General features: G+C 42.6%; 2 protein-coding genes across 5 annotated transcripts in view; both read right to left on the bottom strand.

Annotated features, from left to right (window-relative positions):
* Window positions 1–6,616, bottom strand: part of pals1a (protein associated with LIN7 1, MAGUK p55 family member a) — a 39,683-nt gene extending 33,067 nt beyond the window's left edge. For 2 of the 3 annotated variants that reach the window (XM_083998298.1, XM_083998300.1), the window contains exon 1: window positions 6,466–6,616. The gene's annotated coding sequence lies outside the window, so the exon portion shown is untranslated. Of the gene's footprint in view, window positions 1–6,459 lie in introns of all 3 variants that reach the window. The other variant, XM_083998299.1, reaches the window with a different exon arrangement.
* Window positions 6,617–8,757: 2,141 nt separating this feature from the next.
* The window catches only part of gphna (gephyrin a), a 46,907-nt gene continuing 36,120 nt past the window's right edge, over window positions 8,758–19,544 (bottom strand). For both annotated transcript variants that reach the window (XM_083998296.1, XM_083998297.1), the window contains 4 exons: window positions 13,567–13,670; window positions 12,065–12,161; window positions 11,749–11,887; window positions 8,758–11,634 (listed from right to left, as the gene is read on the bottom strand). In XM_083998296.1, the coding sequence (XP_083854422.1) occupies window positions 11,754–11,887; window positions 12,065–12,161; window positions 13,567–13,670 (335 nt within the window). In that variant the 3' untranslated portion in view covers window positions 8,758–11,634; window positions 11,749–11,753. The remainder of the gene's footprint in view (window positions 11,635–11,748; window positions 11,888–12,064; window positions 12,162–13,566; window positions 13,671–19,544) is intronic.

The raw sequence follows: 19,544 nt of genomic DNA, 5'->3' as shown, positions 1-19,544 counted from the left end.
AGTATCATACAGTCTAAAAAAAAAAAAAGTACCATGATAGCTAAGTGTATATATTTTCATACCAGGGAGTAGCCTGTGATTCTGTCTCAAATGCTCAGTTTTCAGCAGTGACCTCTAAAATTCGAAACAACAACTATTCTGTTTCTCATCACTCTCAGCAAGAAACAACATAATGATCATTAGAGCAGAATAAACAAGAGCAGCATCGCCCTGAGGAGTCTTAGGAGCCAGAGTGATATGCACCTGTTAGTGCTAATTAACATCTAGCTCTGATAACACACACTAACAGAAAGATAGGGATTAAAGTGGTTTAATTACACACCAGATCTGACATAACATCAGTCTTCACTCTGAACAGATACGCTGAACCAATTTGGTAACTTCATTAATCCAATAAAGATTATTCAAAAAAAGACGACTACATCCTCAACCATCAAAAAAGGAACAGCACTATTACTTTGTGATATGAGCTGGGAGGAAGACAAAAGAGGAAATGTTGTGCAGATCCGTTCTCAGTCTCAGTCAATATCACCACTGTAGCCACAACATGTCCATGCTGTTGGGAAACAACTCTCCCTGTGAATGACACGGTGAGTAAAGCAGGGAGCATGTGTGAAGAGTGAACGTCCCTGGGAGCAGAAGCAGAGCCCACTCTTATCTGGTGTTTAACAGTACACACATGTTATACATGCACATTCTTAAAAAGGGCTGTACTAGCCTGTACCAGACTAAGAAATACCCAGCCGAATGGAGGAGAAGAGAAGGAGCATAGATGAACTGAATGAGAGAGGATGAACAGATGTTAAAGGGACAACGAGGAGTTTTGGAAAAGTGAAGTGTTTTCACACTACATTTAATTTTTCGTTCTGCCACTGGAGAAACTCCTCGCTGTCCCTTTAAGAAGCTCATGATTACATTTCCAACAGGTATTCATTTCTTCTTTTTTGAATTGCAGAAAAGCCTCAAAAACATCACGTTTTTACAATATCTAAACATCACTGAAAGACAGAACGTATTCATTAACCAAAGCAGGGACGAACATTCAACCCAAGTGAGTGACAGTGAGCAGATGACCAGATTCCTCTGGACCTGGATGTATCAGTCTCACCCTGATTTAGTGACAACCGTTGATCTGGCAGCAGCTGAGCTCTGGGTCCCAATCAGGTCAGAGAAGCAGCGAGAGGGAGCGAGAGGGAGCGAGAGAGCATTCCAGAGAACAGAGGACTTCTGTTTTGTTTTTCCCCCCACTGTCCTCACCTCAATGCTTCACCAGCTCTCTGTGTGTTTATGATGCATGTCAGTAAAAGTCAGCCTTGACTTTATCAACGTACCGTTAGCCACCACGTGACCTCATACCTCACCTATCTCAAAGTCAATTCAGAGTTCAAGCATCAGTTCACATACTCTCCTACAGTATCCTATACAACTGGAGACTAATGGAAATTATAAAACGGAAAGGTGAAATCCGGCGATCTGATTGGTTGTTAACCGTGGTATAATGAGCATATACCACAGCTACTATTCTAAAGCCTTATCACAGCGTAGGCTATCACCAGTCATGCATGCGTCAGGCATGTATGACTGGTATGAATGGAAGTTGTTGTCATGTATCCATGACAAGGCACTGTTGCCGTCCGTAGCAAAAGACAGCTGATGTTTTTATGATGTTAAAAAACGGACTAAAGTAGTTGAATTCACATGTTTAAGGTGAACTTTCACCTCCGGGGAGGGTTAACAATGGTAGAGGGGACTGAGCAGTGACTTTCACCTGAAAAAAAGCGGAGGAAAAGACGAGATGCAGAGCTACTTGGAGCTAACGCCTGGAGAGGTGGGACTATTTTTTTCACAGTGGGGCTATTTTATTGGATAATATGTATTTCTGGTTGAATAAAACTACATGAAATTGATTGCGTATCCCTCTTTCATATTGTCATTATTGGTAACCGTTTTATAAAAGCAATATATCACTTAAACATTCACCTGTGAAAAGCCAGTTCGTAGCTGGACCACATTGTAGTCAGCTGGTTTCAGTGTGTGTGTGTCTGTGAGCTTCTCTCCTCATCCCCGTGCCCACGTCAGCTCTATTTTAATACAAGACAATTCCCAATAAAGCTGTTCTCATACTGCCAGCTCTTCTGTTTCTGTTGTTAGACATGTGGTCCATTTAGAATACATGTTAACCAGCAGTCAGTTCCATCCTGCTGCTGTCTGCACAGCTGAAATCCTTCACTTATTACTGTCATGTCGTCTAACAACATCCCCATATCTAAGTTTAAGGTAATGAAGCGTATTCATGTTGTGTGTTGTGTGGTCAGTATAGAAAGGTGTGTGTGCTGGAGGGAGAGCCCAGCCTCATGCTCACAGGCCATGCTGGTGAAAGCAGCTACACTTGTTGCTAGGTGTTTTGTTTTTCAAAATGTAAAAGAAAAGAAAAAAGTTACTCAGTGTTTCTGAAAAGTCAGCAACAAAAGGTGCTAAGTTGGCAACACTGTCGGTCGGTGCCAAATCATTGTGAGAGAGTGAAAGTTAACCGTGCCACTGACTTACTAAGTTATAGTCACAAACATTCTCATCTACAGTTTTTACATATCTGGAACACTTGACTGTTTATGATCATCACATCAAACTAATTTGGATATTAGTACATAAAATGCAGTTTTAAATGATTAATGCTGCGTTCACATGGAGTCCGGTAAACGGCAGACTCCATGTTAGTGGACGAGAGGACGACGGTAAAACTTGGGGGAGGATGGCAAAAAATACCGTGCACGGCAACGGCAAACGGCAATGCCCTCCCGAGTTCAAATATTTTAACTTTTGCCGTCTGGCGCGACAGTAAACTCAACCGAACGTGACGTGCGAGTACGGGTGTGTTGACGTTGCCATAGCAACATGGTGAAGCGTCTTGCTGTTGTGCCATGCCGTCCGACTGTTTTTTTTCAGTTCAGTCCAGCGGCATTTGCCGTTTGCCGGACTCCATGTGAACGCAGCATAAGTCATTGCCTCCCTTGTTAAATCATAAACTAACTGTGATAAACCTAATTTTCTGGAGAGCCCCAGGCCTGATCACTGTTGGACCTGTTGAATCAAGAAATCACTTCAATAGAACCTGTTTGAGTGAAGTGAAGAACACATCATGCCACGATCTAAAGAAATCCAAGAAAAGATAAAAAGCCATTGACATCTATCAGTCTGGAAAATGTTACAGATACATTTCTAAAGCTTTGGGACTACAAATGATGATCATAAACATTTAAGTGAGACAAATATGCAAAAAACTAGGAAATCAAGAAGGGGGCAAATACTTTTTCATGACACTATATACAGTAGGGCTGTTGCACAGTAACTACAAGTTAAACCCAACCTTTGAGTTAAATTCTACATACACAGTCCTTATTCTATGGCACACAGAAGAAACCTACACTCACACAATACTCACAAAACACTCCATACACCTAAATCAACCCCAATCCATAAATATTTTTATGTATTACAGTGTGTAAAACCACATGCTAAATTTGTATCTTACTATCTGGAATTCAGCGCAAGACCAAATATACAAACCAAACAGTTGAGTGGCGAACGCACCAAGTGAAGGGTGTATTCCTAAACTATTTTAACAGTTTTCCACTCCCAAGTTTATTATGCAAAACCTGACTGGTTATTGTTCTCCTGATCCAGCAGATTACAAAGAATCATCTGCAACACAAAACACTAAGCCACCACAATGTTTCAGATAAAGTGCCAAAGCAGCATAATGTTATCATCAAATCCGGCCCGACAGCCCCCGGCGCTCAGCATGACACAGCAGAGGGGGAATCATTCACTGACGACAGGCCGTTTCAGTGTCAGTGCTCTTCAAGACGGCGCCTCGTCACTGATAACACACTGACTGGTGCCTCTGTGCTATCTCTAGCCATCGGTGTGTCGGTGCGTCTCTCCACACACGTCCTCCTCCTTCCTTTGCTCTCCAGCCAAAGGATTTGTATCCAAAAGGCACCGGCTTAGGTTTCACCCTGAATCATCTGTCATACTGGAAGATTCTACACATGAGATAAATCAAATATCCTGCACAGCCACAGGTCGTCAGGTGCTGGTCAGCAGCAGGAGCATAAACAGGTTAAAAAAAAAAAAGCAACCACCACACACTGTTAGGACCCTACTGTGATTTATTTGTGGCGAACAACGTGTTTTGCGTTGATTCACGTATAGAGAATGTGAAGTTACATCACGCCGTGGGACGTTGGGCGCCATCTTTGGAGGATCGTGGATGTAAACACTTGCTCGTCTCCCTAAAAAAAGTTCCCCAAAGTCGCTTAAAAGTAATCATGGTGGGACAGTACTGCTGCGTAAAAAAATGCCACAGTAATATATGCACTAATACCAAAAACGAGATAGTTCACGATGTCTGGATCAGTCAGTGGAGGGAGTAAATCTGGGTCTTGAATCCAGTCCCTTAACGGCAAAACGTAGGGATCGACACCGTTAATAAGTTGTAGTTTTTCTGTGTACCGTTGTTTCTCGTTAAATTTGAGTTTATCACGATACGTTCCTCCTTCGTTTCCCTTCCCCTTCTCCATTTCTTTTTGTCCGTCTTCCTCATCTCTTTTTCTTTCTCTTTTTCTTCTTGCTCGTTTTCCTCCGTTTTCCCCACTCTGTTTACGTTTGCGTTCCTCCAAAGATGGCGCCAACGTCCCACAGCGCAAAGCGGCGTGACGTCAGCTTCACATTCTCTATACAGTATAAGCAACAGTGTTGCTCATTTTTCACCTATGTGATATCCACAATCCTGACTAATGTGAAGGTTACAAACGAGAAAGCAAACAGAAAGGAAAACGGTTTAAATACTGTTATCATTGGTGCAATCTTATGCTACCACAGCTCCACACATACCATTCTCTAACAGAGACCAGCTTACTTCACTTGAAAACAACATACACAGTGGCATACAAAAGTCTGGGCACTGCTGGTCAACATTTCTGTTAATGTGAACAGTTCAGCAAGTGGAAGATGACATGATCTCCAAAAGGCAGAAAGTTAAACATGAAACATTTTCAGTGTATTATTTTAGTTTTTCTATAGTTTCAGAGTGAAAAGGGGAAACCCAGGAGACTTGAGCTGTCAGATAACTTTGACCAAGGTATCAGACAAGATATTTTACACACTGTGATAGTTTCCAAAGGGGGGGCTACTAGCTACTAACTATGCAGGGTGGTCAAACCTTTGCTGTGGGCCCTTTTAGCTTTTTTTGTAATTTTGAAAATGTAAGAAATGAACAAAAAAAAATGGAATGTGTCATCTGTAACTTTATGACATTTGGAGAACGCTGTGGGCAGGACGTGTGTTCCTGCCTCCTCAGATGGGTCTTATAATCACATTAGAACCTTTTAGTGGATTCTTAACCAGTCTAAACTTCTGATAAGCCAGAGAAGACACACACTACCAGTCAGACGTTTGGACACACCTTCTCATTCACTGGGTTTTCTTTATTTATGTCACTTTCTACATTGTAGATTCATACTGGAGAGACATCAAAACTATGAAGGAGCACATATAGAGCTACGGTATGTTGTAAACACAAAAGTGTTCATTAAAACCAAAGTGTCATCTGTCACCTGACCTAAACACAACTGAGGTGTTGAAGACAAAAACAGACAACAAGTGCTGAGCTCCTCTGGGAACTTCTTCAAGACTGTTGGAACTGTTCAGGTTCAGGAGTTTACAAAGCTGCCTCAAAGCTAAATATGGATACTTCAAAGAATCTAAGATATAAAACATATTCTGCTTTGTTTAAGACTTTTTTGTTTACTACATACAGGTAACTATGTGTTCCTTCATAGGTTTGATGTCTTGAGTTTGACTCTTCGATGTAGAAACTAGTGAAAATAAAGAAAAAACACTGTGTCCAAACTTTTGACTGGTAGTGTACGTTAATGTTACAATAACTTACATAAACCAACACTCAGATCAGATAACAAAACTAACACTGAACACAGTATTCTGTTGTTAACAATTACACGACGTCAGAATGTAACGCTAATATTATCGAAAAATACCAGTTAGTTTCTCTCTGGGTATTTGACAGCTGAAGAACTGAAAGAGAGCTGAAACATGTAGCTACTGGTCGTGTTAACTTAGTGAGTGACGTTAGCGAAGAGAAGTTACTGTGTTGTTCAGCCACTTCTACTATCAAAGTCGTCCAGCAGTGAGTTGACGTGAAGCTAACTGGCTTCATTTCAGTAGAAACACAGTGGCTTCCGCTGGTAACTTACTGCCCTTTCCTTTCACTTAGCGAGAAGCCATCGACACAAAACAAACTTACTTTATTTAGCAGCGGTGGGTTGGTTTTATTGAACGTTATCAGGCTAACGTTAGCAGCTAGCTGGCTAACTTGCGCCTTCCTGCAGCACCTGTTGATAACAAAGCCACTTCAGACCCGACTAGCGAAAACACTGGAACACTCACCGTGCCCGCGCGGTCCACGTCCTCTGGTACCGGATAAATCCAACCGGGAGCTCTTCAATAAGTACTAGTTTTAATCCAACCGCTTGTAATTGCGTCTTTGTTTCTAAAATTCCCAGTTTCACTCTGACAGCCCTGCTACTCGCAGCGCAGCTCCGTGTCCTGCTCCTCCTCCAGACTGTCACTTCCAGCTCCAGACAGGGGGCGGAGCCAACACACCGACTACCGCCATAGAGAGCACACTGGTAGGCCTACTGTTACCTCTATGTGTTACCTCAGTGCTGCACACACAGTGACAGGGCTGGTTGGACACGTTACTTTAAAAAGAAATTAGGTAAAGTTACCAGTTACTTTCTCCAAAAGGAAACTGAATTAGCTACTACATTGAGTAATTAAAGGGGACATATTATGCTCATCTCTGCTTCTTGACATGGTACCTTGATGTCTCAAAGTAATGTTAGTAACATGCTTTGGTCAGAAAAACCAAAAGATTGAGCACAGCTGGGTTCTCTACACACCAGTTTCACAGCCCTGCTCTAAACGGTCGGTTTAGAATCTTCGCTCTGGTAGCTGAGGTAACCATGGGAGCGAGTGCTTGAATATTCAAATCACCCGGCTTGTGATGTAATAAGCTGGGTGAAATTAAAACGGCTTGTTAAGAGACACATTTTCTGACTATGGCAGTTTACAAAATGTTGACGTAGTTGTCAAAACTTACGTTTAAGGGGTGAGGAGGCACTCCGGATACGCAAAGACACAAACTAAAGCTATGAAAAAGTGAGTTTTGCATAATAGCCTATGTCCCCTTTAAATTAAAAAGGAATTAATTACCAGGAAAAGTAACTATTAAGTTACTTTTTTATAAAATGCTGAAATATATCAGATTACTTGGACTCGCCCCCCTAACCTTAACCAAATCACGCAGTAGGCTATTCCTCCGCACAGGCAGGCTCCGCGACACTACAATAAGGCTTGATGGACTGAAAAAAGTGTCAAGTGTAGGCTATTTTGAGTCAAGTAACTGCGACTAACTTGTAGTAACTTTTTTGATTACTGGTTACTGAAAAACGTAGCGCCATAGGCGCCGGTGCATATTCTAGGCCTACCATCACCGTTCACAGATAGTTGGCCAAGTAACAAAAGGCCACATTGAGGTACAAATACAATAGACAGCAGTACTGTAGCTAGATGATAAAATACGCAAGACAGAAAGAAAACTGTCAAAATAGTATTTTAAAAAAATACTTGCCATCTGTCATTTAAAATTGTTCACTGAGGATGTATCTGTAGCTCTCTTGACAAGTTATTCCTTATTTATTGGACCATCATTTTAAAAGCTGAACTTCCTCAAAGTAAAATATGATCTCACTTCCTTGTTTTCATTTAGTCTAAACTTTTCAACTGACACTATGGAATGGTGACAATCCCAGTTTTTAAACTTTATAGTGATATTTTTGAATATAAAAAGGAGATGTGCATATTTAACGTTTATTCTGGGTGCCTCCCTCACCCTGTGACTGTATTGCCAATGGATGGATTATGGATACATTAAAAGGTCAGCTTCAAATACTGTCTCATTAAAAGAAGTCTGATTAGAGTGTGTATGAAAGAGTCATGCAGGTTGCCATAATTCTAAATACTTGTAGTTCGTGCCACACCAACTTTATATAGTATCATCAATAACTGCATCACAGAATATGATAAACTTCCACATGGTGATGACAACTTCATTGTCATTTCTTTAGTTGGGAACCTGAGTAGAAGATGAGGAAATAGACTCATCAGACTGATCAGCAGCTCTTTCTCTACCTTGAATGTATCAGAGACAAATCATCACTGATGATAATTTGTCATTATATAGGCTAGGCTACTGACTGTTTGTGAAAAAAGCAACTTCCCAAACAAAAGGTACAGAATAATCAGGATTATTTTTATTAATTCATCTTCAGTTTCAATGATATCATTACAGAAAAAACATCCTCTTCATCATATTTATACATTAGTAGTAGAATGGTGTGTCATTGCTTCATTACAAGTGCTGGTCATAGTTTATAGTATGTGCAGTGTGACACTGAGTTCAGTCCAGTGTTACGAATCACTCAGTACAAAGGCAGTTTCACAATAACCTGCTTCTTCTTATTTAAATGAATCTATCTGGGTTTGATTGGTCCTCCTTGGGCAGGTGCCAGGATATGCTCTGATGCTGCGTTCACGTCATAATGGGTTTACTGTAAATATGAGCTGCCAAATGTGGAAAAGTATAAATGTGGTGAGTGTTTCAATTCAATCCTTTCTGTTTCTTTGACATGTGGGCCTTCCAGTCAATTGATGCTTGTCTGCAATCTCTTAAAAAATATCACCCACTTTGGATTACATGGCATGAACCCAGCATGTGCCATGTATATAGATATATCTGGTGCATTTGAGGTAACTGGGAAGTTTTCTGACATCTGAGCCAAAGGAATAAATGAGAAGACAGTGTTAGTAACAGAGCCAGGACTTTAAAAACTCCTCTAACGCACCAATAATCCCATCGAGGATGATCGTAAACGTACCAGCTAGTCAGATTAGAAGCCACACCTGGTGCTGCACCTTGGTTTCACACCTGGAATTTGTCCTGCCCAAAGAGAAAGACACGCCCCCCTTTATGGGCATGCAAGTGTGAAGACGGTGGGGAGGAAAAGAGGAAGATGAGGAGAGGGGGGAACGTGGGGAGAGGTGGAGGTATTAGCCGATAAGGGGAGACGTCAAAGGTCAGAAATACTGAAATACAATATTCAGGCCATAGAGGAAAGACAGTAGGGATGAGCTTCTTATCAGGAAATGATATTCTATTTACATTTAACTGGCAACGGAGAAGAAGATCTAGGAAAAACTATCAATAATGTCATCTTGGTATCAGAGTACAAGTCATTCCAATATGACCTGAATGCAGCATTGGACCTTTGAGCATGTGGGTTTGTTTGGCACTGACCACACTGACAGGAAGAATCAGAGGAACCAGAGGGGTTCAGGTATGGTGCACTGGTGAATGCTCGGGATACACAGACTGCATAAGATGCATTAGAATGGTCCTCGATAACGGTCTGTGTCGACTCGCCGCATCCAACCGCTCTACTTTGTGTTAGTGCTCGGGCTGAACTAAGCTCTCGTAGTGGGATAACATCACACAAGGTTTTCTATGTTTCTCAGTGTTGCTCAGTCTACATACAGTACAGAGAGAACAGCAGTCAAACAATGTAGTTTGATTTACAGCCTTGAAGTGAATTGATATTTTTGACTTTAACAAGCACCTTAATACTGTCATGGTAGAAATACACCAGTTGTATAGTTCATGAGCACCTGAATGCGACACCCTGCTTTCAAGTGATGTCAGGTCAGAGTTTCTCTGAGTTAGGAATATCATACGGCACAACTCATTCATGCTCCTGTGTTCACGTTGGTGTGGTTTATGGGTACAAACTGGAGAGAAGATGGAGGCTCCTGGTCAGACACAGTCATCTTTGGCTACTCAAAGAAAGAGATTGTTCTACATTTTTTGTGAAAGTTACCAATTCCTATGAAAAGACCAAAACCAAAAAATAAATGTATCCCACTGAGTGTGAATCCAAAGCCTGATAAATATCTGATACAAACTATTAAAATATATCAGTGGGCCACATTGTTGCACTGGGTGATTTCTTCCTTCACCGCAATGAATAAACACACAAACACACACATACACAGTCCACAAAAAAATCATTGTTAACTTATGAAGTAAATATCTTCTAAAATCTAGACTGCCCAGCTGTTTTAGGACATGACTGAGCCTTTAAAAAGGAGAGTTCAACACCAATTAGTCACAGCCTTCAGACCAGTCACCGGTTTTAATGATGTGTGTGTTTATGGGCTGTTTAAAATGAGGAGGTGGACTTTGTTCGCTCTGGACAGAGCCTGGCAGGATGCTTCCAGTGTGTAACTGACATGTCACTCTCAGTAAGACAGTGAATTGTTTTCAGACAAAGTCAAACTCTATCCCTTTAAAGATTCTCAACGTGGGTTGTGATTGAGCACCACAGGCAGCGTAGGAGTCACACTAACACTAACATGTTGGGATGTTCTGACCATATGAAACATACAGAACAAAGTCAGCCTTCTGTTACAACAGTAAAAAAAGAAAGTAGTGTTATTAACCTTAAACTCATGTAAATCAAACAGCACTTGAATGCAGGGTTAGCGTAATACTAATACTTCCAGTGTGGCCCACCTCTGATATAAGTACCCATCATAAAAGTCGTTATGTATTATATTATAATGATGTTGTTGCTATGTGATGTCAGAGCGGAGCGTTCCAGTGTGGCGAGGCAGAGCCAGTAACCCACTCACTGGAGGTTCATGGCTTTCACTGAGAGTCATGATGAACTTTAGTTTCTCATGGTTTTGACAGTGACAAAAAAGAAACAAACAAAAAACAAAAACAATACAAAGGATCCTTGTATTTTTTTTTCCTTTTTTTGGCAAAAAAGTCATATATACTTTACCGACACAAACTATATATCAGCAGCTTCAATCAAAAGATGTCTTTATAATGTATTTAGTTCATATCTGTCAATACTGATGTCAGGGTCAGTGTGATAAAGGAGAAGGTATAGTAATACTGCAGGGATGGGTTATCAAGGAGTATCTGGAAAAGGATGCAAGAGCAGAGAAAGAAGTAGAAAAAGAAGAAGGAGAGAAAGGAGGGGGAGAGAGGGTGAGGAGAGATGGAAGAAGTCAGGGAAGTCTCTACATCTCTAGATCTACCAGGGAAACATGTTAAACGCACAAAGCAAATGAACAGGAGAGACGAGGGCATGATTACTACTAAGATGATAATATTGAATCAATAATAATAAATAGAATATTAATTAAGAATATTAATAATCATTATCATCAGGATAGTAATAATATTACAGAATAAATCTCATATTTTATATATTTGTTTTCTCTTTTTTTCTCCATTGAAATACAGTGATCTCCTCAGAGCAGACCAATGAGGATTCAGCCTGCGCTGGCTCCGATTGGCTGTTGCATATGACATCACAGCTAATGGTGACCAGGTAGACATGCATCGCTTCCTGCCTCCGCCCGTTTCCTGTCCAGACAGGAAGTCCTGGCACTGCAATGGTAACTGTTGGCGACTGACACTGAGTTCTGGAGAGAAAAACACTGGGTTACTGTTGTTACTGTTGGTCTTTTCCTCCACTTCACCTGTCCAGGTGTCCTGGCTGAAGACACATCAGTGAGACACATGAGAGAACGATGTACCTGCATCATAGCCGTCCAATCACCATGACGTCCACGACTTCTCCCTTATGCAGCTCCACATACTGCTCTGTTTTAGGGGGCAACATCAGCAGGCCGTTGGCGCTACGCATTGACATTAGCCTGCTGGATACCTGGTTGCCTGGGGCGACACAACACACAGCATGCGTGAGTGAGAAGGTCACACACAAGGCCCGTGTTTGTGTGTGTCCTCACTGTTACAGGGGGAGATTACACAAGTGTGTGTGTGTGTGTGTGTGTGTGTGTGTGTGTGTGTGTGTGTGTGTGTGTGTGTGTGTGTGTGTGTGTGTGTGTGTACCTGTGCTCTGTGCCCAGGGTAGTGGCTCCTGGTGATGCCAGGTGAGAATACAGCGGTGGTACTCTGGTCTGGGATCCAGCTTAACATCACAGGAAAGCTGCAACACACACACACACACATACAAACTTACTAGCCTGTTAAAGACCTATTAAAACCCTCCGTTGTCCAATCTGTTCCCTTCCTCCATCCTTCCTTTCTCCCTTCCTTCTTTCCACAATCCCTTTTCCCTTCCTTCCTTCCTTCCTTCCTTCCTTCCTTCCTTCCTTCCTTCCTTCCTTCCTTCCTTCCTTCCTTCCTTCCTTCCTTCCTTCCTTCCTTCCTTCCATCCTTCCATCCTTCCTTCCTTCCTTCCTTCCTTCCCTTCGTCCTTCCTTCTTCTTCCTCCCTCTTTTGATCCAATTGACCTGATCTGTCCCCTTTCCCTCCATCTTTCTTTCCTTCCCTTTTCCCTTTCTTCTTTCCCTTCTTCCTTCCTTCTTCTTCTTCCTTCCTTGAACGAATCTGTTCCCTCCCTCCATCTTTCTTTCCTTCCTGTTTCCCTTCCTTCTTTCCACAATCATTTTTCCCTCCCTCCCTTCCTTCCTTCCTTCCTTCCTTCCTCCTTCCCTTCCTTCCTTCCCTTTGTCCTTACTTCTTCCTTCCTTTTTGACCCAATTAACCCAATCTGTTCCCTCCCTCCTTCTATCTTTCCTTCTTTTTCCCCTTCCTTCTCTCCACCCATCTTTCCCTTTGTCCTTCCTTCCTTCCTTCCTTCCTTCCTTCCTTCCTTCCTTCCTTCCTTCCTTCCTTCCTTCCTTCCTTCTTTCCCTTTGTCCTACCTTCTTTCCTTCCTTCCTTTCTTCCTTGACCCAGGAGGACAACAGGAGGGTTAAAACAACTGCTTCATATTCTAAAGAACCGTTTAGATTTTTTAAAAATGTGTTTATTTCCTGAGATTGAGATGATTAATTCACACTCGTGTATATAGCATTAAAGCAGAAGTCAGCGATCCGGTGGTTTTGGCTAACTTCCTGTCAGCAGATGGAGTTAGCAGTCCCCGCCCTCGTCCCTACGTCACCACATTCACGCGCATCCCTTGGCTGCACACACAGAGAGGACCGCCCCTTTATGCCGTTCTCTCTCCTCATTGGATAAAGGTTGTAGGATACAAGGAAAGTTTTCTCCTGGGCTTACAGCAGAGCAGAGTGACTGACAGACCCGTGTTTCAGACCAAACACTCTATAGAAGTGATTGCTGTCGGAAGATACAACTATTTAAGACTTATATTAACACAAACATTCCGCTTACTTCTGCTTTAAGTATTTCAAACAAACATAAAACGTTTTAATTAGCAGAGCTTCAGAGACTTTGTTCACTCTGGACAGAGCCAGATGATCTTTGTGCTGTGTGTGTGTGTGTGTGTGTGTGTGTGTGTGTGTGTGTGTGTGTGTGTGGTGTGTGTGTGTGTGTGTGTGTGTGTGTGTGTGTGTGTGTGTGTGTGTGTGTGTGTGTGTGTGTCTTACCCTAGCTTTAATAATAGTAGGTCTAGGATCCAGAATGCCTTGCATCTTCCTCAGAGCAGGAATCACAAACAGGTTACATGTCACCACTGCAGACACTGGGTTCCCTTCACAACAACACAACATTCAGTTAGTCAGGAGGAACACATGGACATAGTAACAACTGACTTACATCCTGAGCAGCTAATTACTACAATCTATATGACTCTGTCTACATTTAGATATTCCTTTATTCGTCCCATGTTGGGGAAATTTACCATGTACAATACAATAAGTGATTGCAGACAGTGCAAGGTGTCTAATAAGTGTCCATGAAACATGTGTGTGTACTGGACTCTGTATGTGCCTGATAGAAGCCAAACAGATCCCTGTGCATTTCTTGTACGTGATGAATAAATGTATCTTGAGGTCACAGTCACAACCAAAGCTGGAGACCTTGTACAAAGACAGTAGAGCTTTGTGTCAGCAAAACTGTTTGGACTGCATCCTGGTGCCAGAGCGTGTATGTTTGGACTACAAATGAATCATTGGTTTAAAGGGATAGTTCAACATTTTTGCAAATTGGCCCATTGCCATAATCCCTATAGTCATAGCAGTAGGTTCGTTACCTTTAATTGTTGGTGTAAGCTATTTTTAGAACGGCGGAGCAGAGCCGTGAGCTGCTCAGAGCTACGCTATGGAGGCTAAGGGAATTTCTTGGTTTCCCTCATCAAACTCATCAAATACACAATCCCAAAACTCCAAAACGCTGTTGTGGACAAGTTGTGACCTGCACATTCACCACGCTATGAGATAATAACACAACGTTACCAGACAGAGTTGTTGTAGAGGTAAATTTATGCAAAACTGCTGATGCGCGTTGCGTTCAGGGACAGTTTTTCAGCAAGCAGACTCTGCATTTACCCTGTATTTACCTCAAAAACGGCTCCGTTTCGTAACGTTCCATTATTATTTCATAGAGTGGTGAATGTGCAGGTCACAACTTGTCCACAACAGCGTTTTGGAGTTTTGGGATTGTGTATTTGATGAGTTTGATGAGGGAAACCAAGAAATTCCTTTAGCCACCATAGCATAGCTCTGAGCAGCTCACGGCTCTGCTCCGCCGTTCTAAAAATAGCTTACACCGACAAATAAAGGTAATGAACCTACTGCTATGACTATAGCGATTATGGCAATGGGCCAATTTGCCAAAATGTTGAACTATCCCTTTAACATTTTAAATCAACTGTCAGACACTGCCACTGCCAGGGTGCTAGTGTGTAGAGACAGACTCAGGTAAAGCAGTGTGACAGGTGCAATACATCTTGGGAAGGACACGGAATCAGCTTTTACTGTGTGTAATGGATATGCGTCTTCATTTAATTGGACACGTTCAATATCCAGTGTGTTGTCCTGAAGCTCATCCCAGATAATAAAGACATGCAGAGCCAAGGTAGAAACAAGACTACAGGCTACGTGTTTAGCCTTTTCACTGAGGAACAAGAGGAAGCAGAGAAACAGATGTCTGCAAAGCTAATTTATGACAACTGTTTCCCATGGCAGCACCAAATATGTCTCTACTTCTGGTAATTATCAAAGGAGTCACAAAGCAATTCAGGCCTTTCAATTTGGAGATCAGAGAAGAACAAGAAACACTAGTAAAACTTTAGTGTCTGATGAGCTCAAGCACCTCCAAAACTACAAGCTGGTGAAGACAGTGTCCTAATCAGCACAGTGGGGGCTGCAGTATGTCTTAAAGGAGACATATTATGCCACTTTTCCACAAATTAAAATAGTTCCTAAGTGTCTTAAAGACATGTCTGTGACATGCTTCAGTCAAAATCCCCCAAGGATCAAACATCACAGCTCTTTTCATCCTCTCTAAACAGCCCTGTTCACAACGGCTGCTTTCAGTGCCTGTCCCTTTAAATGCTAATGAACCACAGCTAGCCCCGCCCCTTCTACTGCTACCAGGTAGGGGTGGGGTTATGCAAATTAGAAAACTAGTTACATCACTGCCAGACAACCAAGGGAACAACTCATAAAAACACATGGATTTCAACCTAGGGAGTTTTTTTTTGTGTCAATTCTCACATTTTGGGGGCAACATCTGTTAAAGAGTCTTCAAAAAGCTATATTTCCATAATATGTCCCCTTTAAAAGATGGTTCTAAGTGGTGAATGAGTAACCATGGTCCAATGAGGCTTGTGAGTTGAGCTGCGGGACACTGACCCCCAAGTGAACAAAAACAAGTTGTATAGTGCCAAAATGTTCATATCTGTGAGATCTCAATGAATGTAACCGCCTCGAGCACAGTGTGATGCAGCATGAGGAGAGTGGTGGAGCAGGTGACTGGGGGGGGGGGGGGGGGCTCACAAAGACAGGGAGCTGGACAGTATCTCAGCTTACAGTCTGTCTAGTCATTCTTCATGTTGCCAGTCAGCTGAGGTGACACACTCGGGTTAGGAGACTTAACCAGTATTACCAGTGCTGGATATATGGATGGGAGGATTGGTCAGGGGATACGACTGGTGTGTGTGTGTGTGTGTGTGTGTGTGTGTGTGTGTGTGTGTGTGTTGGTTTTTCAGTGTATTTCAGTGACAACTCAGGTTTTATCACAGAAATATCTGCTGTCACAGACCTGTGACACTTAGAATGTTAGTCAGTCATACTATGCAGTACTGTTTAAAGGGTTAGTTCAACAATTTGGCAAATTTGCCTATTGCCATCATCCCTATAGTCTTAGGAGTAGGTTCACTACCTTTTGTTGTCGGTGCAAGCTGTTTTTTATATTTTTGGGGCTTTTTGCCTTTAATTGATAGGACAGTGAAGAGAGACAGGAAATGGGGAGGCAGAGAGAGAGGGGGTATGACACGCAGCATAGGGTCACCTGAGTCGGGTGCAAGTTGTTTTTTGATCGGCGGGGCACACAGTATTTCCACCTTTCCCTCATCAAACTCATCAAATTCACCACACTATGACATAATAATGTAACATTGCGAGACAGAGTTGTTTTTGAGGTAAATGCGTAGCCGGAACTATACATTCCAGACACGGCTGCTGACTTCAAAAGCAAAGGTAGTTCAGAGTATTTGCTTCATGTGTCGTAATGTTAATTATTATTTCATAGTGTGGTGAATGTGCAGGTCACAACTTGTCCACCAGAGTGTTTTGGAGTTGTTGGATTGTGTATTTGATGAGTTTGATGAGGGAAAGGTGGAAATACCGTGCAGCTCACGTCTCTGCCCCGCAGATCTAAAAACAGCTTGCACTGACAATTAAAGGTAATGAACCTACTGCTATGACTATAGAGATTATGGTGATGGGAGAATTTGCCAAAAGTGTTGAAATATCCCTTTAAGGGTTAAGGTCAGAGAGAAAGGCATCTGGGCATCAAGGTCAGGATGTCTTTCTTCCAAGCACAATGGAAGGGGGTCTGTGCGGACAGAGGTGGATCATGGCTCATTCTGGTTCAGGATCAGGACCAGGACCTACTTCCTCTAGGTGCAGGGCTTTGTGGCTGTCTGGCCTCCGCCTCACTCGGAGCCACGGCCTCCAGCAGGGAGGGCCCAGTTTCTCTGAAGCTGAAGTTTCCTTTAATAACAACAGCAATACATACACAATGCTAGAGTGGAGCACAGACCAACACACTCCACATTACAAGGCCACAGGACATATACTAGACTTTAGGATCAGGGGCCTCATTTATAAACGTGACGTACGCACAAAACCAGCTCACTTTCCACGCAAAGGTTGTGATCTATAAAAAACTAACTTGACGGGAGAATGTGCGCAGTGCGCAGCCCTAAGCTGACTCTGACCCATGTGTACACATAGTCTGGAGGAAAAGGGGAAGTGGCGACAGACGGAGTGAACTGAAGCAATATAGAACGTCTCTGAAGTCAGACTGAAGAAATGTAGTTTGAGAAGAACAAATGTTTTTATCGCCCTTCACACATTTAATTTCAACCCGTATCATGCGTTAAATCCATGTAATCAGAATGATTTAAGTCAACGGTTTTATTTTGCATTGGACTGAATAATTGTTTTGGAAACATGTTCTTAGAATCTAACAGAAAATTCTAAATCAAAATTCCTTTTCTATATTTCATTACCACCGTCTCTCCGTCATATTGTCCACTCCCGGAGCGCAGGAGAGGACGGCACGGCTGCATGGAATGAAGCATCCAGTCCTAATCCCACGCACAGTTTTATAAATGAGACCCCAGCACAGCAGACAGACTGACACTTTCTGCAGGGGCTTGTTCTTGCAGATATTCCATATCTTCAATTTCATTCAATTGCCAGCGTAGTGCATACTGGTCACTTGGCTGTGGCAGTTCTTCAGACGACAGTACCAACTATTTCTTCTCAGTATTTACCATGTTATTAGTTGGTCCGAATAAAATCAGTATCAGTTGCTTCACTGTGGAGTAGAGGTTTTTAAACCAGGGGCAGTTTTAGAGAGGGACACAGAGGAAGGGTCAGAGGTCAAGGCCCAACCCCATTTCCCCCCTTGGCCCTACCACTTACCCCTACCCCTCCGTTTTGCGCGTTCACGTGTAGGGGTAGGGGTGTCCCAATTCCCGTTAGGACAGAGGGGTAGGGGGAAGTGGTAGGACTACATACCCCTTCAAACAGAGATTTTTCAGATGCACATTTCAAACGGAGGGGTATGAAAAGTTTCCCAGAATGCATCTCGCGGCAGCCGGCAGCGGTGGCTGTAAAACGAAAAGCTGTTTTATTTCTCACTGTAGCGCGGTTATTACGTCACTTTATTAAGTTTTAATATTTTTTCATGCGAGAAAGTAACTGTTTAGGTCCCAAATGTGCGGTTAGTTTATCCAAATGACGGCGGGTTAGAAGTTTGCTTCGACGTTTTTTGGGAGAAGTGAAGCTCGAGGAGGAGCGGCTCCTCACAGAGGCAGCAGCCGGTCTGCAGAGCTGCTCCGCCGGCCAATCTACGTCCTCATCCCGGGAGAGAAGGCCATCGCTAATTAACTTACCCGCAGGTTTTTAGAGGTTTACTACCGGCTTATTAAATTCTTTTTAGGAGATAAATGTTGGTCTCATTGATGAAATCTAACAATTGTGGCAGTAGCATTAGTTTTGTTTCAATGAAAAGTGAAGCTTCATGTGTGTATCAGACAGAGGAGCAGCGCTGCCTCTATAGCCTACGTACATTAATCACCACATTTACAAAAATAAATAAATGTTTTACAATGAACCGATCAGTCTGCATTAAGTTTTATTTTATTTTATTAAGTTATATGGTACAAGGCGATTGGATTTCTGGCAAAAGCTCGCCGCATCTGCTTACGTAAAAGCCAGTGGAGACTACGTGATGACGTATGTGATTGTTGAAGGGGTGTCCCAATTCGTAGGGGTTGTCTTTCAACCCCGTTCAAGGGGCGAGGGGCAAGGGGTAGGGGTAAAAAAGAGAAATGGGATTGGGCCCAAGTACACTACAAGGTGTCCTAGAAACACAAAGTGAACTGACAGCTACTATGGGTAATAAAGTTACTTTACTAAAACACGAGTGCTGATGAGATGTTATGACCTTTAGCTGGTGTTCTGTTCAGTTAACTTGGCTCCAGTGTGTGATCTGAAAAGGACGCAACCCGCAAGAGCTCACGCATGGAAACCTCCAGATGTGGATGGTTTTCACTGAGGGGGTAGATGGTCACTGCAGCTTGATTTACCAGTAGCATCTTAACCCAGTAGGTTATGCTGCTGTATCTGTGTGTGTCCATCTGCATCACCGCTCCTGAACAGTGCTAACATGTAGAACCTCTGTGTGAAGAGCATGCAGTGTGTTAAAGAAGCAAAATGTGCCCGGGGTTAAAATGGTGAATGAACTGCACAGATACAGAGTTTCTCTGCTCTTATCCCCCACGCCACACGTTACACTACAGCTGTGGCCAAGCGTTTGGAGAATGACACGTGTACTGGGTTTCACAAAGTTTGCTGCTTCAGTGTTTTTAGATCTTCTTGTCAGTTGT

The sequence above is a fragment of the Trachurus trachurus genome (assembly GCF_905171665.1).
Source record: "Trachurus trachurus genome assembly, chromosome: 22".
NCBI lineage: Eukaryota > Metazoa > Chordata > Actinopteri > Carangiformes > Carangidae > Trachurus > Trachurus trachurus.
The sequence above is the reverse complement of the archived record's forward strand: the minus strand, read 5'-3'. Positions and strand labels throughout refer to the sequence as shown.